At 33.4% G+C, this 26,023-nt stretch overlaps 1 protein-coding gene and 1 long non-coding RNA gene across 2 annotated transcripts in view; one reads left to right on the top strand and one right to left on the bottom strand.

Annotated features, from left to right (window-relative positions):
- Window positions 1-26,023, top strand: part of LOC136035478 (26S proteasome non-ATPase regulatory subunit 2-like) — a 69,847-nt gene that overhangs the window by 16,961 nt on the left and 26,863 nt on the right. Inside the window, exons 3-7 of the mRNA XM_065717291.1 lie at window positions 1,046-1,276; window positions 3,846-4,004; window positions 9,187-9,334; window positions 17,556-17,873; window positions 21,734-21,891. Coding sequence (XP_065573363.1) covers window positions 1,046-1,276; window positions 3,846-4,004; window positions 9,187-9,334; window positions 17,556-17,873; window positions 21,734-21,891 — 1,014 coding nt within the window. The remainder of the gene's footprint in view (window positions 1-1,045; window positions 1,277-3,845; window positions 4,005-9,186; window positions 9,335-17,555; window positions 17,874-21,733; window positions 21,892-26,023) is intronic.
- LOC136035480 (uncharacterized) lies at window positions 1,611-26,023 on the bottom strand. The gene is made up of 3 exons (XR_010619450.1): window positions 25,928-26,023; window positions 12,198-12,320; window positions 1,611-1,765 (listed from the first exon to the last, which is right to left on the bottom strand). It is a non-coding gene; the product is annotated as an uncharacterized LOC136035480 (long non-coding RNA).

Here is a 26,023-nt window from a genome sequence, read left to right as displayed (position 1 = left end):
ACCACTACCTTGCAAACATTTCTTTTCTCTAAGAATGAGCTGCTGCATTCTAGAACTGCAAAATTCCACAACAAGTGGACGAGGTTTCAAACCTGAGCCTTGTTTACCAATCCTTCTAGCAGAAACTATATCATTCTGGGTGACAGGAATACCAGGAAATCTACTACTGCAAAATCCAAGGAATCTGCTTTCAGAAGCTTCTGGATAAGGGTCTTCTTTTGAACCAAATAGGACCAGCTGATTTGAGAGTTTCATTTGGTCAAACTGATCACTCAGACAATCAACATTGGATTGAATTGGTTTCAGAGAATTTTGCAGCTTTGACAAACCTGAGTCAAGCAATTTCAGGGAGGATTCAAGCTTTGTCATCCTCAGATCATATTGTTAGAGTGATTTTTCAACAAGCACATCAAAATCCATTTTCAGGCTAGTGTATACCTCTTGTTTGATTATTTCTATACTGTTGGCATCAAAAGTAGCAGGTTCATGACTAGGGGTAAGTTTTTTAACAGAGGCCTCAACCAATGGACCAACTTCAGTAGACAGTGCTTGACTGACAACTTCTGCCATTGTAGTTTTGAGCGTTTGATCATTCAGCTTCTGCTTATTCTTTAGAGTGTTTAAGTGAGAGGTGAGCATAGCAATTTGATCATTAATGGATTCAGTACCACTAAACTGGATGGAGCAGTCTGATCTCATCTCTCTGGTGTTAGGTCTATAGCTCTTTTTTGAAGTATCACCCATGATTTAAAGATATAGCAGAGATATAGGCATCAAGCACAAAATAAAAAGACTGTACCTGGAGGGTCCCCAATTGCACCCCTGGGGTTGGGGCTGCTCGACTTGCATGCCTTTCCCACTGGAGTGGTTGGCAGGCTAAACCAGCTCTTCATACAATTCCGAATTTAATGGATAGATTAAAGATGCCACATATTCCACTTAAATAAACAATAAAAATTTCCAGTGTATATCTTTAATTTTGAATTTTCCAACAAGTTCTTTGACTAGTGACCAAATATTTAACCTTTTTTTTTCACTTTTTCAGACATATTTCGGGCGAAATTGTCGGTGAATGGGATGAAATACCCGAAGCACCAGAATCTGAAGAGCAGAAGAAAGTATTAATTGAACTAACGAAACAAATAGCACCCTATCAGATGAAGCTGAATGCAGAGGCTGAGGCCTGCGATCTTTTAATGGAGATCGAGAGACTGGATATGTTGGAGCAATATGTGGACGAATCCGTGTACCAGAGAGTTTGCCTTTACCTCACCAGGTAAGTCTTAAATTTATATCATTCGGGAGAAAAATAAGTTAACGTGAGTTAAAGCTGTTTGCAGCAGCAAGTCGCTAGAGTTATTTGTTTCTGCTGCTGTAGAAACCTAATTTACAATTTAATTACTTTTGTTGATGTTTTAGAGTAATTTTTGAGAATTCGAAGATTTGGGAATCTTGATTAACGTGTCTACTAGAGGGAATTTGGGTATAGCAGAGTATTTATAAGGGAGAAATCTTAAAGTTTAGTGTAAAAGTAGAAATTTCTATCTAAATAGTTTCAAGGACCACACTGTCTTTCCATTTATAAATAAAATTAAATTAGAGTAACGGACTAGACTTTTAATTAACAGTGTGATAAATACACATTAATAAATACTCTAAAATTTTGACTCATTATCTGGGAATCCTTGATAGACAACAATGAAAATTTTTCTCAAATTTGAGTTATTCCAGACCCAATTTGATTAACAATAGCTGACACTTATACCTGAAATTAAAATGCAAATTCAGTTTGACTGTTCAGTTCCTTCGAGAATTCGAAGATTTAAGAATTTTGATCAAAGAGTCTGCAGCATGCAATCCAGATATAGCAGAATGTTTATAGTTAAACAGTTTTCGAGTTTACTGTTGAAGTAAAGATATTCGCCCTAAATAATTTCTTAGACCATACTGCTGAAGATCAAAGTCGAAGAATACTAGTATACATGTCAAGAAACAGCAATAATTCAAGCCGTTTTCCATTTATGCTTTTCTTGAGCAAAAATAGAAAACACGTCCCATCATCACTTGCGCGTGGTTTAAGGTAAAAAAAATTCGTGTTCCATATAATTTTCAGAAAAAAAATTTACTCTGTTAAAACTTCAGACATTAACTGCATAAACATATACTACTTTTCTGCTAGTAGCTAGTATATGCACTGCTCGTCGTAATTAAAGATGTGTAGCTTGAATCTTTTTGGCTTGTTTTTGGACCATAGCCTACTGTTTTTGCTCATCGTAACACTTACAACAAATAGACATGACTTGCACTGGTGCTTAGGGTTGTGACTGTCGAAAGCCTGAACTAGGTCTCTGAATAATGACATGGTTGTTGAAGGTCAAAGTCGAAGAATGAAGATCAGCAATGATCTTACTAGTTACTTTTTTCTGTTGATGAACAGAGTTGAACGTTTTGAATTTTGAACTTTTTATTTGTTTTGCTAGTACTATGATTAGTTTGTATTCTATTTTGTAGCTATAAGTGGCCATTGTAGCCACTTCTTCTAGGATCATTTATGTAGAAAAGAGATTTCCAAGTAATTCTTAAGAAACTACTGTTTCTTTTAAAAAAAGGTAAGGCAAAGGAAAGGTAAGGCAGTAAAAAAGAATACTGGGTATTCTTTTACCCAGACATAGACAGATAATCCGTGCCTAAGTAAATGCAATTTGCTGTATAGTAAAACAAATTTGATTCGTCCTAATTAACCATCAAATTTATGACATTAAGCATTAGTTTCTGCTAATTAGAAAAAATGATTTGATAGAAACAATAATTCCATCAGATTTGTATAATCGTTTACTTTTGCACTCATTTCTTAATCGCTTTTGGTCCAATCCTTAAGCAAGAAGGGGGGGGGGGGGAGTTGCAAGACTTCATCGGCATGGAACAATATTCTTGAGTCTCTATCTTTTCATTTTTCAAGTTTTCAAGATAGTCAGGACCCTTGACCCCGTCGTCTCTATTCAGGGCCGTTGATGTAACCTCTCTTGCGACACAAACCAACTTTTGTTGGCTTAACTAGGGTTGGGTTTATATCAATTTATTTTTGTGCATTGTAGAGAATATTTGAAGACTGGTCAGATTATATAGCTAAGGTATAAAACTAGGCCTAAATCTATTGACGTACTAAAGAATACATCTCTGAAAAGATAGAAACAATGAAAGACTATTGAATAAAAAGAACTAAATTATTTTCGTCCAAATTTACCCAATCCTCCGAAATTTAGTGGAGACACCGAACAAACGAGAAATAGGAGTAAAGCAGGAATGCCAACCAATACTTACGGGTTTCTCTGCTTGAATTATCTTTTTGTTCATATAAGCTATTTTTATTTTTACCTTTATTCTAGTCTGAATAGTTACAATTTTACCGCTTAGCTGTAGAAGTGAACAAATTAAAATAGTTTATTTTTGGACTGCGGTGAGGAAGTGCAAAGGGGCAAGGAAGTATGATGAATTTCAATTATCAAACCAATCTCTTTCTTTAATATATTTAGATTTATTTATTTTTAGGATATAAAAATCGTTTTTAGGACGTCTGTCCTAAAAACAAATAAAGGTTTTAACTGTGTAATTGAAAGTTGGAATAGCTAATTGGAAAGTATTTTTTATTGTTATTTGAAGTGCTTATTATTATCATCACCATTGTTTATCTAGTCTTTTCTTACTGCCTTCTGGTTTACTCCTTTTCCTCCATCTTCTCAGTTCTTTTTCAATGACTTTTTCAATCACATTTTCTGTAATTTAATTGTTATATTCTTCGTACGAGCTCGAAAAAAGAGACATCTATCGCTATATTTCTTTTGCAGCTGCGTGCCATATGTGCCGGCTCCAGAGAACACCAATCTCTTACTTTGCGCCCTGAAATTGTATAGAAAGTTTGGCCAGGCTCCTCATGCCATGAGACTTGCCATGCAACTAAATGATAAGAAGCTGATCGAGGATATATTTAACTCTTGCTCAGACTGGTAAGTCACGATCCTCATGTTTAATTTGAATGAATCAGTTTATTGATTCAGCAAGTTTATTTGGTCCAAATTTTATTGGATTTTCCATGATTGACTTAAATGCAAACTCAAAATTAACTTAGCTTTTTTTTTCTTATCGTAAGAGCCAAATCTAAGTTATGCTGACTTCAATGTTATAACGATCGATTCTCCTGAAGAGATCGGGCTTTTTGTAAAAGAAGAAAGTATGTTTCAGGCTGTTCATGAAAATTTCAAATATTTTCTCGGGAAGAGTCTTTCATTCCTGAGCCGCAACTCAGTTCCCTGAGTTTGCCAATAATAATTTTCTCTCGAAATTTTCCTTGGGGGGATTTTTTTATTTGTAGTGTGAGAAATCACTTCCCCTTTTCCCCCAAGTTTGGAGATTTGTCTTATAGGCTCTTTAATGTGTTTTCAGTCATTATTTCTATTAGAAGAAGGAAAGAAGTTCTTCTCTGGTCTGAATGATCGTCAGCTTCTGATCTTATCAACAATTTGGGCTGAAGCAGATTTATGATTTGTATATATATCACAGGTTTAAAATGATTGCAGTCTGGCTATTCTACTTGGATGAAAATCATTGTGGGATACATCCAAGACTTTAAGGATGATCAGAAGTGTGTACGGGAACTGGTAGCCAGTATTCGGGTATTTAAAAAGTTCATTGGAGTTCAGTGAAGCTATGTATTATACTAATTTTTATAAAATGTTTAAGACATAATGTGTGAACACCCTAAAGGCTAGATTGTGAGGGGCAAGCAAAACAACTAAAACACTCACGGAGAGAGAGCCCAAAATAGGCTGAGGGATGGTGGGATAAGAAGACGTAATTGGAGGCAAACTAAATGACAGGAGCTAATTTGAATACTAAACAAAGAATTCTCAAGTAGAATAGAACATGCTATTACCAGTTACATATCGCTGCAGTTAGTGTTGTAAAATTACCGTTAAATAAAAACTCGGTAAGTAAAATTGGTAAAATCGGTAAAATAAGGTAAAATTGGCAAAATAAGGTACTCCCCAGAAATACAAAGTAAAATTGGGGTTTTTCAATTGCCCTGTGGCTACAAGACCAGTTGGGAATTTCTTAGTCAGCAACACTTACAGCTTTTATTGAAATATTTTTTTAATGATTATAATTTGCATGGGCTTAAAAAAGATAATGCCTCTTCATCTAGAGTCTCAACAATTTTATTAACTGTCTAGTTTACTGTCTAGTTATTACCCTTTGGTAGTCTTGTGCCTAGGGTAATACCTCAGCAATTGGAGAGTTCCTGATTTTGGACATCCATTTGTAAAAAAGAAAGCAAATAAATAAATAAAAAAAAAATCAAATTTTTCATTGTTTGGGAGTAAAACCATATTTTTTATATTTTCTACGTTTAAACCTTAGAAATGTTACCCTAACAGCCTTGTATATTTTAATAGCCGTATTCAGCCACATTCCTCATACCCTATGCATGTTATTCTTCATTCATTTATAAAAGTACCGAATACAAGTAAAAAAGAGGTTTGTAACATTTTGATAACTTCGATTAACTAGGCACAGGATCATAATAGAAGAACATTTAGTCACTTTCACAGTCGTTAAGACTGTCTTCAATAGGATTTGCCTGCAAATCTAGCTCCTTCAGTCTTAATTTCTGATTCAGGTGACCGTACCTGCTCCGAAGCCCCCCCCCCCCTCCAAAAAAAGGCTTGGATACGGCCCTGAGGATTATATATCAATTTCTACCTCTACTCTCCCATCGTCTCTTCCTTAGAGCTAATTCTGTGTTTATCTAAAGACTTTCAAAACAACTACTGAAACACAAGGACCGGTAAACTTGATTAAGAATTTCTTTTAGACACTGTATTCACTAACAACTCACTTGGTAGCGATTGGTTGAAAAGCAGGCTAAATTTAGAAAAGGGCATTGGAACTTACGATATCCAATTGACTGAGTCCCTTCCAAAGCTTATTTGACCACCCCTTCCACATGAAATCCTTCTGGGAAAAAATAAACGAACAAATATTAACACATTTTAAGTACATTTATATACATAATATCAATACATTTAACCCTTATGGGTTTTTATTATAGATGATGCAATAGGATTGCCTCTGACCTAAACAGGAGAATAGAAATTTCAATTTCCCTTCTAATGAAAATCTCCAATTATCCAAGAGGAAAATATGGGGGAATTTTCAATGTTTTTCTAAGATGTGAAATCTAAATAAAAATGAGGATATTGATTCTACTTTGACCCTCCACATTGTTGAAAATCCAAATCATGTGGTTCATTTTGATGAGGCAACTTTCATATTTGAAGCAAATGGCTTCCCACCCTCTTTTAGGAAGGCAACTGAAATTTGAAAAAATCCATAAAAAGAGACCTTGCTTTAAATAGAGATATTGTAAATTTACCTGTAGATCCAATTACTATAACTTAAAATTAAGGGATTCAAACCACATTTTTCTCCAGTGTAAACTAAGATCATCTGACCACACTTATAATTAAAATTAGGTTAGTAGTCTAGCTAATCCACTAGGCAGAGAATTCTTGCCCGATGTAGTTGAAGAATAGTCTTTCATTTATTCTGGCTTTGTTTTTTGGTTTGTTTGATTCAGTCTTTCTTCAGCTCGGTTAGAGCTAATTCAAAAGGTTAGCTTTCCCTTTTTTTTTCTGAATTCTGCTTATATCCATTTCTGTCTTTTACGCTTTACAGAACTAATATAATTTTATTTCAGCTAATATTTTGCCATTTTAAAATTATAATGCCCAGTTCTATAATACAATTTATTGTTCCGATAACAAGAGACATGTCAGACAGACGTCCTTTTAAACCGGTGAACACAGCAATACACAAAACAAAATCATGTTCAATTTATTTTCTGCCATCCTCTTCGCGCCTTTTGTGCTCTAAGAATTGCAAGGCGTTGTAAAATATATCAGTAAAAGATGTAAGATACCGGTAAAATACGTAAGATACCGGTGAATAGGTAAATTTTTACATAAAATTGGTAAAATACCATTTTTCAAGGTGTCCGTAAAATTACGGTAGCATACAGAAAATACCCAATTTCACCGTGACCGGTTTCGCCAGTTACAACACTAACTGCAGCACCAAGTCGCCTGTGATTAACTCAGCTGTACATAGTCTTCCTCCATCTTAATCTATTCAAAGCTTCACTTTTCACTCAAAGCTTCGTTGTTTTTTAGTCCTTCCTTATGACTCCTTAAACCATGTTTTCAGAACCCCCTTTTCTGAATTTCATTTGGCTCCAAATAGATGTAAAAGAACAATTTTTGGTAATATGTAATTTTTCATCCGTAAAACGCGTCCTAGCCATCTTAACCGTTCTTTTATCAAAGCCAGAGAAAGGGGTTTAGAGCCACATTTTTCGTACAGCCTTTTGTTTGATATACGGTTTATCAAATACTTGAAGATGAAAACATTTAATAAATCTTATTCCGCCTTTCGAAGCGCCCTCGTTCGACCACCCAAACTTGACCACTGTCATTACCACACCTTTCAGTATTCAAGACTTTGGTCGAATTTGGAGTGGAGGTGGATGGTTTTAGAGGAAACTGAAAGTGGCATAACAAACTCTCTTAGGTGATGTTATTTTTTACAAGAATAAAGATTGGATAGCTGGGGCAGAGCTTCCTGAAAACTCGACTCTGCCAATTTTGATCTTATTTTTATTGTTTCATCTTTTGGTGGAGCCCAAAGGGTATGGGTTACTTATCAAGACTGCGAATTGGCGCTAGTATTGAAAAAAATTACCAAAGCCATCAAACGCTTGAAGTTTCTGGGCATTTTTTCAAGCTTGACAATTTTGTTATTTTTCCGAATCTTTGGTGGGACACATCAATTTTTTAACTACTACACTCGTAATGTCTTTTTTTGCCTTGTTATTAAGCCACCAAGAAACGCTAAATACTTTTCTCCGACTTAGAAGTAGAAAAAATTACGTAGCCCTCTATTTTTTTTACGATTTTCCGCACGTTTTTGATATACTAAATGTTGACATACATCCTCTCTTTTCAAATAAAAATCCAATCTTACATACGTGCCAAGATTTTTCATTGCGATGTTCGATAAATCCTTGTGAAATCCCTGAAAAATAAAATTCTGACGAGTTGTGTCATGTCATTGAATGGGTATAGGAGAATACTCACTTAAATTATTCAGTTTAGTTGAAAAATGGTGTCTATAAAATCCTGGAAAAAAAACATCCTTGCTTTAAGTAATTTTTTCGTTTTATGTTGAAAGGATAAACTAGAGGAAGATAGATTGGTAACTCCAGTAGGGAAAGAGAAACCGAAAATTAGAATCTGGTATATATATACTTTATATATACTATTACTTAAATATACTTTATATTTATATATATATATATATATATATATATATATATATATATATATATATATATATATATATATATTATGTACTTTATATACTTTATATATACTTTACATAACTTAACCGCTGAGAGCAACACCTGCGTTAGCTCCTCTTCTACTAAAATCTATCTTAAAGTTCAATCGTTACTACCTCTCGCGAATTTGTAATAATTTAAAGTTTTTATTATGACCCTCTCCAACCTCATGAAGATACACAAAAATACATCAAATACTAATAATATAGCGTTTTAAATCTAGAATAATAATTACAACTGCTGTAAAAGTCAATTGCAGTGAAGGCTGCAAAAATTGTTAAAATCGACGAATTAAAACGGTTTTTATTGAATATTTGACGTATAAATAGACACAAATTTTTGGTGCATGATTTTTTCTTTACAGAATTTGTCGGGTAATTAAACTTTTTTCAGCTAAACTCAAAATTTACCAAAATTTTCTTAAAGCGTAAACCTCAAGCTACTAGTTAAAAAGTCTAAATATTGAAGAAAAAATAAATTATAATATTAGGAGACAATGTGAAATATTATAAACAATAGTTCTAATACAATAGTATAATGGAATAGTTATAAATATTAGGAAAAAAGAAAAGGGGTTATAAAAGAGAAAATTAGTAAAATGCATAGGGAAAGTATATGTGATTGTGTGTAATTTAAATAAAGAGTCTAATAAGTATCATTTAAATCTCATTTTAAAGCGTAAACTTTACTATCCCGACTAATTTCCTTGGTAATAATCGAAAGTAATTTGGTAGGAGCATGAAAAAACAACTGGCTTTCATGATGGGAAGACAAAATACTGTTGTTCAACTCAACGATGATGAAGATGACCGGAACGAGGATTTAGTTGAGATAATGAGTAACACCCAATTAAATGCAAATTTTCTGTCCCTCGCCAGAGAGGTATGTACAAAGACCTACATTTAAACTAAAAGTACATGTATGTGTCAAGATTTAAAATCATTGTAATTTCAATTCAGTGTAGTTCAGTAGTTCAGTAGTTCAAATATTATGACAATAGAAATGAAATTTGTATAAAGGGAGGGAAGGGCCGAGGTAAAAAGGCAATAAAGGTTGCTAAGCTTACATTTAGAGATATTTACTATTTCTGATTACTATTTACTATTACTATTCTATTTTAAAAACTATAATTCATTTCCGTTATATTCTTTTAATTCATTACTGCTTTAATATAATTCTTTTGTTTAATTTTTGATTTTGTCTAGGGCTTTTGTTGCTCGGGGCAATCATTTTTATTATAAATATTTTTCTTCATTTCTATTAGAAATATTTTAATTTATTGTAATCTTAGGTTTCTCTTTTTGGTAATTAATATCTATTGTAAGTAATTTTCTTTCGTTTAATTTCAAATTTCTCTTTCTGGTGATCAATTGCATTATAGATAATTTTTCTTCTTTTAATTTTGGCACTGATTGGGCAAATTTTTTTATTATATGTGCTTTTCACTCTTTTTTGTGTCAAACTTCTGTTTTGGGTAATTCATTTCTATTGTAAATTATTTTCTTTCTTTGAATTTTAAATTTTGTCTTGGACATCGGCAAAATCTTACAAGTATTTAATATGAATAAGTGAAACCGTCGTCTTTTAGAGTTTTGTCTGAAAAAAGAGTTGAATGAAAATGTTGAAATATTTTAGGCTGCCTCCAAATTTTCTGGGTCGTCCTGTAAAAGCAAAGGACTAAAATCTAAATTGGCAATATAGTTAAAGATCCCCTTCCAACTGGTAACAATGTTGCTAGTCTGAAAAAAAAGAAGACAAAAAGTAACAATAGGAAAAAAGGAAATGTTTTCAGCTGAAAGGATTGCAAATATTCAAATATGTAAGCCGCCCATGAGAAGAACTAGTTATAACTAGTGAACTAGTTATAAACTAGCTGTTTTCTAGGAAAAGGTCTAGTTTAATTATAAGGTTCTGGATGAATTCGTGGAACCAACATTGGGTAAATTACTCATCAGCTTTGTTCGGGTTTTAAAAGCTATTTATTGAAAGAACTATTTCCACAAAAAAAGTTTTTCGAAGAGAAGTAAAGAGCTCTATTAAGCCAAAAATGAGCAGAAATAAAGTCAAATGATCATCCAAGGATTTAACTACCGCAATCACTACCAATAAATAAATGAAACTCAAAACAAGCAAAAATCAACACAAGTAGGGTCTGATAAACCCTTGCCTTCTCAAGTCGAGAAAACAATTTGCACTTAATTAAAAAAAAAAAGAAAATGACCGTGTATTGTCAGTTTAATTTACATATACTGATATTTATTTCTCAAACTTTTAATAATTTTTCTATTTATTAAAGTGAAAAAGTGAAAACATTTAAAATGTATTCTGTTAAAAAATTCAAGTTTTTTGCTAAAAAAAATCGTTTTGCCAAAATTCTAGAGCATTCTGATAAACGACTACTTTAGGGATTGCTGAAAATCTATATAAAAGTTAAATCTATAGGTGAATAGCTCCAGTTCTTTTTTTTTTTTTTTTTTAACAAGTTAATTAAGGTGGCTTTTGTTTTTGTTTGTGTTTAACTTGCAGCGCTTGTGTATGCCACTAGGCATATGTTCTGTTTTTCTTAATAATCTGTTTCTTAATGTTTCTGTTTTCTTAATAATCTGCGGAAGTTTTTTTATTCATCTTTTTAGAAATATCTTGTATTTTTGTTCTTTTTTTTTCAATATGAGCAGGTCGAGATATGGACTGCAATTAGACTAAAATAAAATAATTATAAAAGATTAGCATATTATTTTAGAAGTAAATGCATTATAAAAAAAAATGCCATTTCTCATTTCTTGCCAAGAAGTGGCACCAAATTTAACTAAATTGTACCACTGGCTGAGAAACCCGACTGACTTGAAGAACTTCTTAGGGTAAAGAATATAATAGAAAAATGTAGGTGGATGCCAAAACATAAAAAAAAAAATGACGGCCATTTTTCCCAAGCCAACTTGGCTGAATACACATAAGGTACATTTTCGATACAGGATTGCTGATAGTTAAGACAGGGGCCTAGGGTGGAGAGTATTTATGTCTCCCGTTCCCTCCATCACCTTTTCCAAGGATTAAGTATGTATATTTGTTCATTGAAAAAAAATTTTTTTAATGTGGAAAAATTTGAGCCCCCCCTCCCCTGGAAATTTCTCTCCCATTACCTCTCGATGGCTCAAATTTAAGCACTCAATAAATGCCAAAAAAAACCTTGTATATGTTTTCAATCCGATGATTAAGTCAGGGTATATACGCTATAAGTGCAACTTAAAATCATGAAAAATGTGCATTATATATTCTGATTTTGAAGGACAGACCATTTATTTTGCTACAAATCAAAGTTTGGGCACAACGTAACTTTGTCTTTTCTTAATTTATTTAATCAAATACCCTTTGTCACTACATATTTTAACTAAAATAATCACTTAAATGTAAATATTTTTGTTTAAAATTTTCTTTACTCTGATTAAATTTCTACATACCCTTTATTTGTGAAAAAAAAATGTCTTGGACATTTTCGCGTTCGATTAAATTGTGGCTACCTGTTCTCCCATGATCATTGGAAAGCTGTGTATTCTAAGAAAAAAAAAAAGGATTTTATGCTGCAATTTGGGACTCGTTAACCCAACCCGGACAAGATTTAAAAATTTTTGAGATTCTTGTCTCTTCTATGTTTTTTCTTGGCTATTCTTCTCTCTGAAGCACACCCCTACCATGATGCCTGGTAATATTCGATCTTAAAAAACAACCACTTCTACAAACAACTCACTGCAGCATCAAGCTGACTAAGACCACATACAGCTGCGCACGCGCCTCCTCTATCCCAAACTGCCACCAAGTTCGTCATCACCCGATGTCAATAATTCAGGGGATCGTCCAAGTACATCAGGGCCTATAAAATTTGAATGTTAGCAGTTACTATCAGTATCAATTGAATCTATTAGAATAGCACTGTATTCAAACTCTCTTATCATTACCTTCATTTACGCAACCATAATACCAGGAGAAACTATTCCTATTAGATAGTAAAATGTGCCTTATTGAGAGTCAACAAACTTAATAAGCTGGTTTCCAAAATGTCTGTCTAAATTTCTCTGAAACCAAAGCACTATGCTTCTGCCAAGCAAGTCCATTTTCGATCAAGACCTTTTTCAGCTTTTCTTTCATATCTGAAATGTGGTAGATTCTTCCTTCCTTGAACTTAGACTCACTCCCCTCTAGGAACTTGTTGTGCAGTGTTTTGTTCAAATCGGGCAAATTATCACATTTTGGCTTTGTAGCCATAAATTTGCAATGTACTTTTGGTCGTATTTGACTCAGCTGCTGTTTGATCAATCCCACTAACTCTGCTGAATACTTCTGGCAGTGTGCTCAAAAGGAGACTCGGTTTCAACACAGTAGCTTTACCGCGGGGAAAGGTTTATGTATACATAAACTTAATGTATAGCTCTGGAACATCTAATATATTGAATGGAATATCTAATATATTGCTCTGGAACAGAAGATTCTATACTGAGGGTATACATCTTTTCTCTCATCTTGGCAAAAAAAAGAAGAAAAATCTGTCTTCCTGATTTTTTTATGGACTTTCAAGAAGTCCAACCTTTCTCTGTAGTTTATCCATCTGAAAGAATCAATTGGTAAGGAACTTAATTATCTCATATAGTCATTGTTATAGCAGAGCAAATATTGCTTAGGAAAACAATTTGTTTGCAGGTTAAGAAACCCTCCCAACGTCCCAGGAAAGTTCTAAACAATTAATTTTAAAAAAATCATGATGTTATACCCGTTGTGATGTCACGTATGTTAGCAAACACCGAACTTAATCCTACTTATTCCAGTTAAGGCATTTATAGACACCTGAAAATGCTATTCTGGGCTCTTCCAATTCATTCATTATCAAACAAACATAATCACATTTCATAATGCTGAATTTTTGAAGACTCAGACCCTTATTACCGCAATATTGCTGTAATGGGAAACTAAATGGGAATATAATAGTATGCTATAATGGGAAACTGAAATAAACATAGCAGAATAATGCACTTATTAGTGATATGTTTCTGTTTTTTGGCTCTCTTTATGATTTTTGGCTCTCCACTTCAAATATTTGTTTTCTTTAAAATTATTTGCATGACTTGACCTTGCTGTCAAACTTTGGTAGTTTCATTCCAAATAAAAAGGAGTAGTGACATCCTTGGATCCAAAAAGAAGTCCTTGGGGTGTAAATTTTTTTTGCCGATTTTCTCCCCTCACTCCACAAAAACTCTTGAATCAAACAGTTCGTGGTAACGAACTGTAGTAAGGAGCGACCCGGCTCAATAGTAACCAAAACTCTAAAAAATTGAATTTTGATATCAATAGCTACATCAAAAGAATCGCATTTTAATGCTGATTTCAAATATATAAGTTTCATCAAGTTTAGTCTTACCCATAAAAAGTTACGAGCCTGAGAAAATTTGCCTTATTTAGGAAAATAGGGGGAAACACCCCCTAAAAGTAGTAGGATCTTAACGAAAATGACACCATCAGATTCAGCGTATCAGAGAACCCTACTGTAGAAGTTTCAAGCTCCTATCTACAAAAATGTGGAATTTTGTATTTTTTGCCAGAAGACAAATCACGGGTGCGTGTTTATTTGTTTTTTGTTTTTTTTTTTCCCAGGGGTCATCGTATCGACCAAGTGGTCCTAGAATGTTGCAAGAGGGCTCATTCTAACGGAAATTAAAAGTTCTAGTGCCCTTTTTAAGTGACCAAAAAAATTGGAGGGCATCTAGGCCCCCTCCCACGCTCATTTTTTTCTCAAAGTCAACGGATCAAAATTTTGAGATAGCCATTTTGTTCAGCATAGTCGAAAACCATAATAACTATGTGTTTGGGGATGACTTACTCTCCCACAATTCCCTGGGGGAGGGGCTGCAAGTTACAAACTTTGACCAGTGTTTACATATAGTAATGGTTATTGGGAAGTGTACAGACGTTTTCAGGGGGATTTTATTTTGTTTGGGAGTGGGACTGAGGAGAGGGGGCTATGTTGGAGGATCTTTCCTTGGAGGAATCTGTCATGGGGGATGAAAAATTCAATGAAAAGGGCGCAGGATTCCCTAGCATTACTATAAGAAAACAGTGAAAAATAAACATGAAAACTTTTTTTCAAATGAAAGGAAGAAGTAGCATTGAAACTTAAAACGAACAGAGATTATTACGCATATGAGGGGTTCTAAAAATACTTTAGCATAAAGAGCGAGGTATTTAGGAGGAGATAAATACCTTGCTCTTTATGCTAATGTATTTTTAGTAATTTCAACTATTTATTCTACGGCCTTTCTGATTCAGGGGTCATTCTTAAAGAATTGGGAGAAAACTTACGATTTAGTGTAAAGAGCGAGGTATTAACGAGGGTACAAACCCCCTTGTATACATAATAAAAATATAAGGTTATGAAAGTTTGTTACGTAAGTTAATTCTTAAGTTACGTATATTTTTTACTAATAAAAACGTTCGTTAAAAATTAAAAGTTCTAGTAGCCTTTTTAAGTAACCAAAAAATTGGAGGGCAACTAGGCCTCCTTCTCCACCCCTTATTTCTCAAAATAGTCTGATCAAAACTAAGAGAAAGCCATTTAGCCAAAAAAGAATTAATATACAAATTTCATTTTAATAATTTATGTGCGGAGAGCCAAAACCAAACATGCATTAATTCAAAAACGTTCAGAAATTAAATAAAAAAAAAAACTGATTTTTTTTAGCTAAAAGTAAGGAGCGACATTAAAACTTAAAACGAACAGAAATTACTCCGTATATGAAATGGGTTGTCCCCTCCGCAATCCCTCGCTCTTTACGCTAAAGCTTTTAATTGTTTTAAAAAGTAGGATTGTGGCAAAGAGTCAAACTTTAGCGTAAAGAGCGAGGAATTGCGGAGGGGACAACCCATTTCATATACGGAGTAATTTCTGTTCGTTTTAAGTTTTAATGTCGCTCCTTACTTTTAGCTAAAAAAAATCAGTTTTTTTTTATTTAATTTAAATATAAGAATTTGTCAAAGGGTTGGTATCTCTGCATGGTTTGCTGCAATTTAAAATATCAGCTGCCAATTGCCTCTGACTAGTTGCCAATGGTTGCTTTATTCCCGTTTTCTTTTACAAATTGCTTGTAGCCAGTTGGCTATGACCAGTAGAATGAATACATTTTTAAATGATAACAGCTTGAAGTTTTCAAATTTATCACTTAAAGTTAGTTGCAACAAGTGTCATTTACCAACAAATAACATGAAATTAGCGCCTGGCAATTCATAAAGCAAGAAAACAGTAAAAAAACAAAAACAAAAAAAAAACAACCGGTTTGAAGAAGGTACTGACAATTGAAATTGTAGCTATTAACAATAGCTGCAGTACAGCATATGACCAGCTCTCAGTGATAGCTTGGATACCATTTTAATTTACAAGTCATTCATTTACAGTCAGGAGTGACCAGTATACAGAAAACACCCTTAAGTATTTTCAAATGTGTTAGTTTTCCAAATTTATCAATTTCCAGAGGAAGTGATTCTTAGATTTGGACACAGAATTGAATTCTCAATCAAATAGAATGTTTATTTCTTGTTATCTCATTATGGTTTAACATTCCAAATTAATCTACAAATAAATTGGCTATAAGCTGGTTTCAAGTCTGGCAACTGAAAATGCGGATAATAATCCCTTAATTTCTAAAAAGTAGAAAAAGGGTAAGGTTTTATTCTAAAGAGAATGAATAGAGGAGATTGACAAAACAAATAGAGGAGAAAACCCAATAAAGGGAAGGAGTTGTAGCCCTGAGTTATGCTTGCACTGTGAGTGATGAATGTTTTTATAATTATCACACGTAAAACTTATTGTCAGTAATTATATCTCTTGGACCAGGCTCTATTTAAGTAGCAGGAATGTAATAAATCATATATTATATTGTTTTGCCAGAGTTTTTCTATTTAGCAAAGTCACGGAGATCTACCAGGACATGCGTACTCGTGCTGGATATATGCCTCTGGTTATCCGAGCTAAAAATTGGGTTACTCCACTTCTTCGATTTCAGTTCAAAAACGAAAAGGATCAGAGAATTTCTGGATCACACATTTTGTAGAACAATAAATTTTTTTCGAGTCCGTTAATAAAAAATGTATATTATGCTGGCAAATTTTCAAGATGAATCAAGATTATTCCCGAAACGCTATAAATTATGTTACCTTTTTTGTCTATTTTTAAAGATTACAATTGAACAGTAAAAGATAACACAATTCTAGAAAAAGAACATTGAGTGTTATTCAATTTCTTTTGATTTGACCTATAATTGTGTAATTTTGAAGCAATTTTGAACTTTTTATCGATTTTAAGCGAATTTTTGTCAGTTGATATTGATTTTTAGGGAATTTGAGGAAATAGGGATGTAGCACCCATTTGTTGACCACATAACGTTGATTTTCGTATTCAGCGTGATTGATTACGTCAGATGATATTCTCAAACCTTCTGCTGCTCGCTGGTCATCCAAAACCTTAAATATCAACGTTTCTCTCACGTGGTTCCCTGACTAACCTCTATAATTGCCATATTAGATTTTATCAGATTTATTTTAGATTGGGTTAATTAAGGTTTTCATGGTCTTCAGTCATTTATCTTTAGCTTCGCAACCCCATATTTCAGAATCTCATTGGCCACATTAAGACCTCAGCAACTGAGGCCTATTTTAACCATTTTATTACTTTCCATCTCCTCTTTGAAAAAAAAAAAACTTCCTTCGCAAATTATAACTTCAAGAGGATAGGGTATATTCCTCAAGATAGTTTAAGGGTTTAGTGCATGCGTTAAAATTGTATTTCCTAATGATGAGAGAATCGAAAAAGAAAATCGAATATGAAAAATTATACAAAAATTATAACCAGAAATCATGATAAAAAAAGAGTTTTTTTAGAGAAAGGATCTAGCAAGGGTCAAAAGCCTCTTAATTCCTGCTTATTTGCCTGGAGGAAACTGGTTTTGTCCCCGTTCGCTGAATATTGGTTGATTTAGGTCTGTGTTCATTTTTGTAGACAAAGCTTTATGCTTATTTATGCTTGGTAACGACAAACAAATGTTTATTTTAATTTGACATTTTTCAGTTGGATATTATGGAGCCCAAAACTCCTGAAGATATTTATAAATCCCATCTGGAAAACAGTCGCCCATCTTATGCTTCTGCTCAAGTTGACTCTGCGCGCCAGAATTTGGCATCTAGCTTTGTGAATGGTTTCGTCAACGCTGGATTTGGGAAAGACAAACTTCTTCTTTGCGAAGACGGCAGCAAGGCGATTTACAAGAATAAAGAACACGGAATGTTCAGTACAACGGCATCCCTTGGCCTTCTCCTTCTTTGGGATCTAGATGGCGGTTTAACACAAATCGATAGATTTATGTATTCTAGTGATGAAAATCTGAAGGTAATTTTAAAACTATGTAAATTTTATATAAGGATTAAAAAGGATATAGATCGAACAGAGCCATTGATGGTGCGTAGAGCGTCGAATCGACGTTTCAGTTGCTGGACAAGTAGCAAGTCTCTCGCCTAACATTGCTTCATTGGGGATCTATCCTGGGTATTGCCAAATTGACTATTAATTCACTGAACTTTTTATATTTTATATAGTATTATGGCTTAACATTTGAATATTAATAATAATAATGATAATAATATTTATTACCCACAAATATACAAAAGTATAAACAGTGGAGTACAGAGAAAAAATTAATAAACAAAGCAAAAACAAAAGTACACGTAACTCAACAATGGCAAACACAATAAATCTAATATAACAAAGAAAAACAGTATAATAAAATAGACTAACAGATCAGTAGAACAGACGAAGCAAAGCTGCATTGATAACTAGAAATATTTACAAACACAGTATAGACCGCCGCTCATCATTCGCATTCATCAAATTCATCATTTATTAATAACCCACAAAGATAACCATATGGAGAAAAGAAAAAGCAAACGAAATTAACAAAACGACCAAAACAAAATACTTATCCTACATAATACATAAATAACAAGAGAAAGTATAACTAAACTAGAAAGATAACTTATAAGAAGAAGAAGATTATGGCAGCATCGCCTCATACAGGGAATTATTCTTGCAGAGAGATCGGACATAGCGAGACAGCCGATTTTGGACGGCCAGGTATGGATCAAGAATGCCATATCGTTCACTAATCCAAGAGTTTCTAGTCCAGGGTGGTAGGCCTAACAAGAACTTACAAAAACGGTAAAAGTATGACCGGATGGTACGTTTATTCCGATCGGTTAATGGAGCCCAAAACGGGAAAAGACCAATAACATGTGGCTGCACCAGCGCATTGAAAAGTCTTGCTCTGATGTGTCATTATAATTTGTCTTGGTAGATATGAGTAGACCATAAGATTTGCGGATCTTGCTGGTCAAATGTTCAACTAGCAGTGATCTCGTAGATTTCATATCACAACCGGGGTAAACTATTGGGAGTCCGAGGTAAACTAAACTAGGTGCTGGTCTCACGACACTATTTCCAAGTCGGATATCAGGAACGTCATCTGAGCTTTGACGGTTGAAAACAACAATTTCGCTCTTACTTTCGTTAAAAGACAGGTTTATTTCGGAATAAGCGTTTCTTAGAATATCAAAGTTCTTTTCTATTATCCCAAAAGAACGGATTAAATTCAGTATATCATCGGCATAATTTAACAGTGATATATCTCTACCTCTAAACACAAGACTCATCTCAATTTCTTTTTGTGATTCTACAACACTATTATTGTAAAGAGTAGGGGAAGAAACTGCACCTTGCCGTATGCCTCTTTCTACAGGACTTACTACAGCCGAAATTTGTGGACCATCAATCTTCGGGACTTTAATTCTAACCTTCAGTTTCTTATATAAATTTCGGAGTGGTAGGACGATTGATCTGTCAAGGCCACGTTTGATCACACACGACAGTATCTGAGCATGTACGCCAGAATCGAACGCTCGGCGTACGTCATGACTAGCTGCTATAACCCTTCCCCTGTCTGGTCACACTCTAAAAGTACATTACAAATGATATGGTGAACGTGTTCCCTACTAACAGACTGTTTAAAACCAAATTGGTTATCAGGACTTTCACAGACTCTACATAACTCATCAATAAGAAGAAGCTCAAAAATTTTGCAAAAAACTGGGGCAACTGTTATGGGGCGGTGAGAACTGCATTGTGCAGGGTCTTTTCCTTTCTTTAATACCGGTGTGACAACCCCAACACAGAAGGAATCTGGCACTAAACCGCAAATGAAGATCATCTGGTATAACAGAGTGAGATGCTCAAGGACCCTTTGGATGCCATGAGCTAAATGCATGCCACAAATTTGGTCAATGCCTCGCGAGAACTTCTTCTTTGCTTTAATTATCGCCGCCCGAACATCAGAAACAGTTACCACAAACCCGAGTGAAGGCGATGCTTCACTTAACAGGAATATAATAAAAATATTATTTTAGCTCTTTTTTAAATAGAGAATAGATTGTCAAAAATAAAATATAAAGTGGAGTTTCATTCTAAACCGAAAGTCTTGTTTATTAGAGTTTTGGTTCTTAAGTCGATTGGGAAAAGAAAAAGAAACTTTTTTTTTAAGAAACGACAGTACCTACTTCTTTCACATTGAGACTATCCATATAGACGCATCAATTTTTATTTTTTGGATAATGTTTATAGTAGTTCTTTGGTTTTTCTTTTTATTTTCCTTGGACAGTCTTGTACGACCCGGCTACCCATAAAATCTAACAATCTTCCAAGATTTAATTATGTACTTAATGTGTATTAATTACCCCTCTCGGAGAAGTAGCATTAATCTATGACTAATCAGAGTTTAATACGACAAGAATAACTTATGGGTCAGAGTTTAATGAGGAAAAAAGTTCGGTGCTTATTCGTTGATAAAAAATTAATTAACTTAATTTATTAAAAATTAATTAATGTACTTAAGTGATCGTCACCAGCAAGAAATTCTCTGATGACGATCACGTATTTTTGCTGATGACAATCACTGTATATGTGTCGAAAAATCCAGTATATTTTTTTATTGTTTTTTTTTTTCACTGTATAATAAAAGGGTTTATCCCTATTTTAGCCGTTATTTATTGTCATGGAAAGGCAGTGTGGTCTTCGAAAATACTTCCCTCTTGTTATTGGTCAGACGGATCTACTGTCACAGTAAAATGGCGCCTGAAAAATGTGCTGTTTTAAACACAAATTTGTTTTTCGTTTATTTTTTACTATAGCAGTACAAGTAGCACGGGGTGGACAAAAGAAGGGTCCACAAATTCCGGGAAATTGGGGTTTCAGTCCACTTTTTGCTTTGACATGCTCTTTATTATTCAAGACCTGTCCCAAGTTTTTGTTCTTGTCAAGACAACCACTTTCCATTTACGTTTCTTGCAAACCAACTTCAGTGGAAAGAATGTAAATTCTTTCTTTAACACTGTTGCTACTTTACTTACATGTGGAATCATGTTAACTGGATAATTATTTAATATGTTTTAAACTACGGGTTAAATTATCAGACTATTCGTTAATATAATAATTCTGTTTTTTATGTTACTATGTCATTCCAAAAAATGTAAGGTAAAAAGAGGTTTCGCGATACCATGAAATATTATATGTATCACTCAACCTTTTTGTTTTGTTGGCTTTAGTTGAAATTTGTGCAAGTTTGAAATCGTGCGCATTTTTGTACAAAAAAAAAAAAAAAAAAAAAAACACGTAGAAGTCTAAGGTGCTCACGAATACCCTATAGAAGACCGTATTACAGCCTAGATAAAACTGAAGCTCCCAAAGTAAGCCTTGGTACTTGAAAAGAAGAAATTCTGAGGGAATGGGAGGATATATCTTTGGGATTGCCAATTAGAAGGTGATAGCTCACGGGGTCAAAGAAATGGGAATTGAGTGTAGAAATGAGCAAGGATTGTCCGACTGAAAATCCAGGGTCGCATTGATTTTAGGATTTGGTTTTTAAATAGTACATTTCATTAACGCTTATCATATAAATTTTAATACAGCGTGAAGTTTAAAGAAAAACAGTTTAATGAAATATGATTATTTTATCATATTGAATCAATGAGTTAGTTTTGCAATGGCGCTGCCTACGGGGAGTTAATAGTTAAACTTAAAAAAAGTGTTAATTTTGTTTTGTCAAAAATTTTAATAGTGGTTTCGAATAGCATGTTGTTGTGATAAGACCGTAAATGCTTTTAATAGAGAAAATGACAAAAAGACTTTTTGAATATTTTTTTAAGGCTGGTGCTTTACTTGCATGTGGAATTGTGAGTTGTGGAGTTAAGAACGACTGTGATCCTGCTTGGGCCCTCCTTAGTGACTACGTCTTGAACGATAAGCCAACAGTGAGAATTGGTTCTATTTTTGGCCTTGGCTTAGCTTACTCTGGAACAGATAGGTAAGCCATTGGTTTCTTTTTAAACGTCTTTCATTTTAACTTCGTATGTTTAGGGGATTAATTTGTTCAAAGTATTTTTTTAAAGAAAAGTAAAGAGCCATATCAAAAATTTGCTCAATTGGTTCTATTTCTTACATTGGGTTGGCTTATTCTTGAACGAATTGGTAAGCCATTGATTTCTTTTTAAATGTCTTTAATTAAATTTATATGTTTAGGGGATCATATATTACAAGCTAAATTTTCAAAGAAAATCAAAACCCATATACAGGTATTGTATCCATCATCTATAATTAGTTATGGCTATTGATTATTTGGTGGAGAGATATACCTACGTTACTTTTTGGGCATTTGGAGAAAAAAGGCGTTATTTAATTTATTATTTAATTTTTACCTTTATATGCGTTGGAATCGAAAAAAGGCCAAGCTTGGAATAAATCATATATAAGATAAAATCTGCTTTCACTTTTCAATTTAGCAAACAATGGCTTTAGTTGGCTCATAATTTTACATACAGCAAAAGACAATTTCACGAGGAGAATGAAATCTTGTAACTTATAAGCTTGTAGCTGTTATATAAGCTTTTATAACTTACATAATAGCTTATATATAGCTATATATATAGTATGTATATATAGCATATATGCTTATATAAGCCTGTATAACTTATATATAGCTATATATAAAGTATATATAGTTATATATATATAGCTTATATAAGCTTATATAACTTATATAATAGCTTTTATAGCTTATACATTGCTATATATATAGTATATATAGTTATATATAGCTTATATAACTTATATAATAGCTTATATATAGCTATATAAAAACTTTATATAAGTTATATATAGCCTATATAAGCATGTAGCTGTTGTTAAGAGATATTATTAAGAAGAAAGAAAAAAGGGATATTATCAATGAATACACAACTGTGTTTATCATGTTTTATCCTTGGTCTTGCCTGAATGAAGCAAACTTCGGTATAGGGTGCTTAAAGTCTTCGCACGATGCAAAAATTTATCTTAAAAAAGATTTTTGTTTATGTTAAAAAATATTGTGTTTATCTTAAGTTATTCTAAAATAAAAAGCAATGAAATTATTTTGCGTCTTTCAATGTATTTCTATGTGAAAGTAATTTTGTTATAAGCAAAAAAATACCATGCAACTAAAGCTGAAGTTTATTTTTTTAAGTAATTAATTTATTATTAATATTTTAATTAAAGATGTCAAAGACTCTTGAACACTCGTGGGAACCTTAGTGTTACAAAAGTAAGGCTAAAGTTTATTTTAGCTTTACTGAAAACTCGATGTGTCGCTCCATAAGCCCCCTAAAATATATTCATATTTTGAATATGTGAACAATGACACGTCTATGAAAACATTTTGTTTTAAGCAAAACAGGGCGCTTGCTGTTGTGGTGTTTTCAAAAGGGGAGAGAAAACTGGGTATTTGTTGATTGTGATCCCTACCTCCAATAATTTCTCTTACTTTCTTTTTTTTCCTTTTCTTATTCTTCTTCCTATTTTGTAGAAGTGTTCATTTTTCGTTATTGTTAGTCTTTTCTTTTCTGTGATAAGGAGACATCCAGTTTTACCTCTCTGCCCGCCCTATTATAAATTATATATATATATATATATATGTAATGAAAAAGAAATCACCAATACAACAGCACAAACACGTAAAAAAAAAGAAGACAGAAGGAGAAAAGGAAGACTGATTTCCTACGCTAGTAATTAATATAGATCAGTACTTGAATGAGACCTTAATCCTACTCATCCATACAATTACATAGGTCAAACAGCATAGCCATACACAATCAACCATAAAGAATAATCCATGGACAGGCAGTCGTGTCGTAACTAAGTATAAGTCGTCATTTACCATATATATATATATATATATATATATATATATATATATATAGTACTGTATTGATTTAGTAAAACATGAGCATCACGTGGAAGCACATGTTCAGGGTTGCCTTTACTCCAGCTAACTTTGTTCTTACAGGTTCAATTTTACAATTTCTGAGCTTTTTTCGATTAGTGTGCCTCCCTAAAGCATTCGGTATATAAATTTTATAATTTTGTTTTAAAGGCCAACTTTGGTTTAGGTCTTTATAGTTGTAGAATTATTCATTAATATAATTTCTTTGATGTTTTTATACTTATTTCACAAAGTTCTGATTAAAATTTGATGATTGGTTGGTATATCATTTTTTAAGGGGGGGGGGTCATAAGGATGTGCTTTATTACCTAATTCCTCCCCCAGAACTCCGAAAGCTGAAAACATTTTTCCTAAAGTAAAACCTTACTCAAGACATAGTTAAAGTAAACGTTTTCAACAATATTTCTTCTTTTGACCTCCTAGTTAAAATAGACTAAAATTCCCTTTGGAGGGAAATAGGATTCCCTTCTGAAATGGAAAGGTTAATTTACTGCAGTGAATTAATCGTTCAACGATGAATTAACCGTCAGCGTTGTCAGTTTTGAATAGGGACTCCAAGATAGATTTTCGGACGTTATTTTAGCATATGTCGGCTAGAATTTTGATGCTTACTTCTTATCCAAAGCATCTGCAATTGTTACCATTATGATATAATCTGTAATTACTGTAAATTTAACTTATAATACTGTTAAATTAACCCAAGAATAATGCTGTAAGAATCAACCCGAATTTAAAATAAAGCTCCTCCCCCCAACATTCCTGGTATGGGAGTAAAATCTCCAAGACATAGATTGGTCCTTATGAGCTAACCATTCCTGGATTTCTTGGTCATTTAGGGTTCGCTAGGGTTCCGTACTGACACGCTTTCATCCATTGGGCCTTTTCCTTCCTTCTACATCTCCGAAAGGCTACAAAGTTCCAGTATTTTCTTGGCCTGATAGGCCACAAATGGCGTCTACCGTCCTTCAAACTCTCCAAATAAGCTGACTAAGAAGCCGAACTCTAGGTAGCCTAATTATTTTCTTCCAAAATTTCACCATTCTAACGAATCTGACACTCCTAAGGTGAAAAGCCGCAAATGTCCTTTAGTACCACTGAACTAAATGAAACCTTCAAGCCTCAAATTCACTTAAAACATTTTAGCTTAACTACTTCTAGCTTAATTGCTTTAGCAAAACCCCGAACCTCAGAACTCCTATGTAGAGTAGAAGCTACTTTTGTCCAGAGAACACTTCTGGATATTCATGACAGCAAGCTGACCTAAATTACTTTTCAAACGCATATTTATTGGCCTATTATCCCTTAAATTACAATATTCTACATGCCTGGATATCCCCCTTAATGTACTAAACTTAACACCAAAATAAACAAATTCTTCTTTAACTTCTAACATCATTCCTCCAAATTCAAAATCAACCTCGGAATCAGCATTCCCTTTGCTTCTAAATACTAATACTACTGATTTCTTTAGCTTTTGACTCTAAATCCTTCTTTTTTAAATAATTTTTTATTATATCTAATTGCTTCTGAAGACTATCTCTACTATCCGCCACTAGAGCTATGTCATCCGCGAATAGCATACATGATAGCCTAAACCAATCCAAAGATACATAAGGGGCTCCATTACTTTTCATAAAAGTATCAAAATCGTTAACAAACAAGGGGAAAAGCTTAGGAGATAAAGTACATCCTTGTTTCACACCCACATGAGACGTAACCAGTCTAGAATAATTTCCCATTACCTTCACAACAAATTTCATCCTCCGGTACATATCTGCTATTATTGCTACAAAACAGGACGAGAAGCCTATTTCTAACAAACTTTCAATTAACAACCTTCTATTTACCGAGTCAAAAGCACTTTTCAGGTCTAAAAATGCTAGGAATAGCAAACCATTTTTCCTCTAGCATATTTCCTTCTCAGTATGTCCAAAGTAAAAATATGGTCAGCAGTGCTGAATGTGGACCTGAATCCCGCTACTATGTTACTTAGCAAAAAATGATTAAGTTAGCTTTAGAGCTATTGAACTAAAACAGAATTTAATCAATAATACGACCCTGAATTGAGAAGTTAGTACACACTTACCACTTTGTGTGCCATTTGAGTTAAAAATAAACGGTGTTATAGAATCCATTGTATAAAGTACTTGGTTTGTTTGTGTGTCTATTGTGTATTTCTCAG

The sequence above is a fragment of the Artemia franciscana genome, chromosome 14 (assembly GCF_032884065.1).
Source record: "Artemia franciscana chromosome 14, ASM3288406v1, whole genome shotgun sequence".
Lineage (NCBI taxonomy): Eukaryota > Metazoa > Arthropoda > Branchiopoda > Anostraca > Artemiidae > Artemia > Artemia franciscana.
This window is presented reverse-complemented; position numbering and strand designations above follow the sequence as displayed.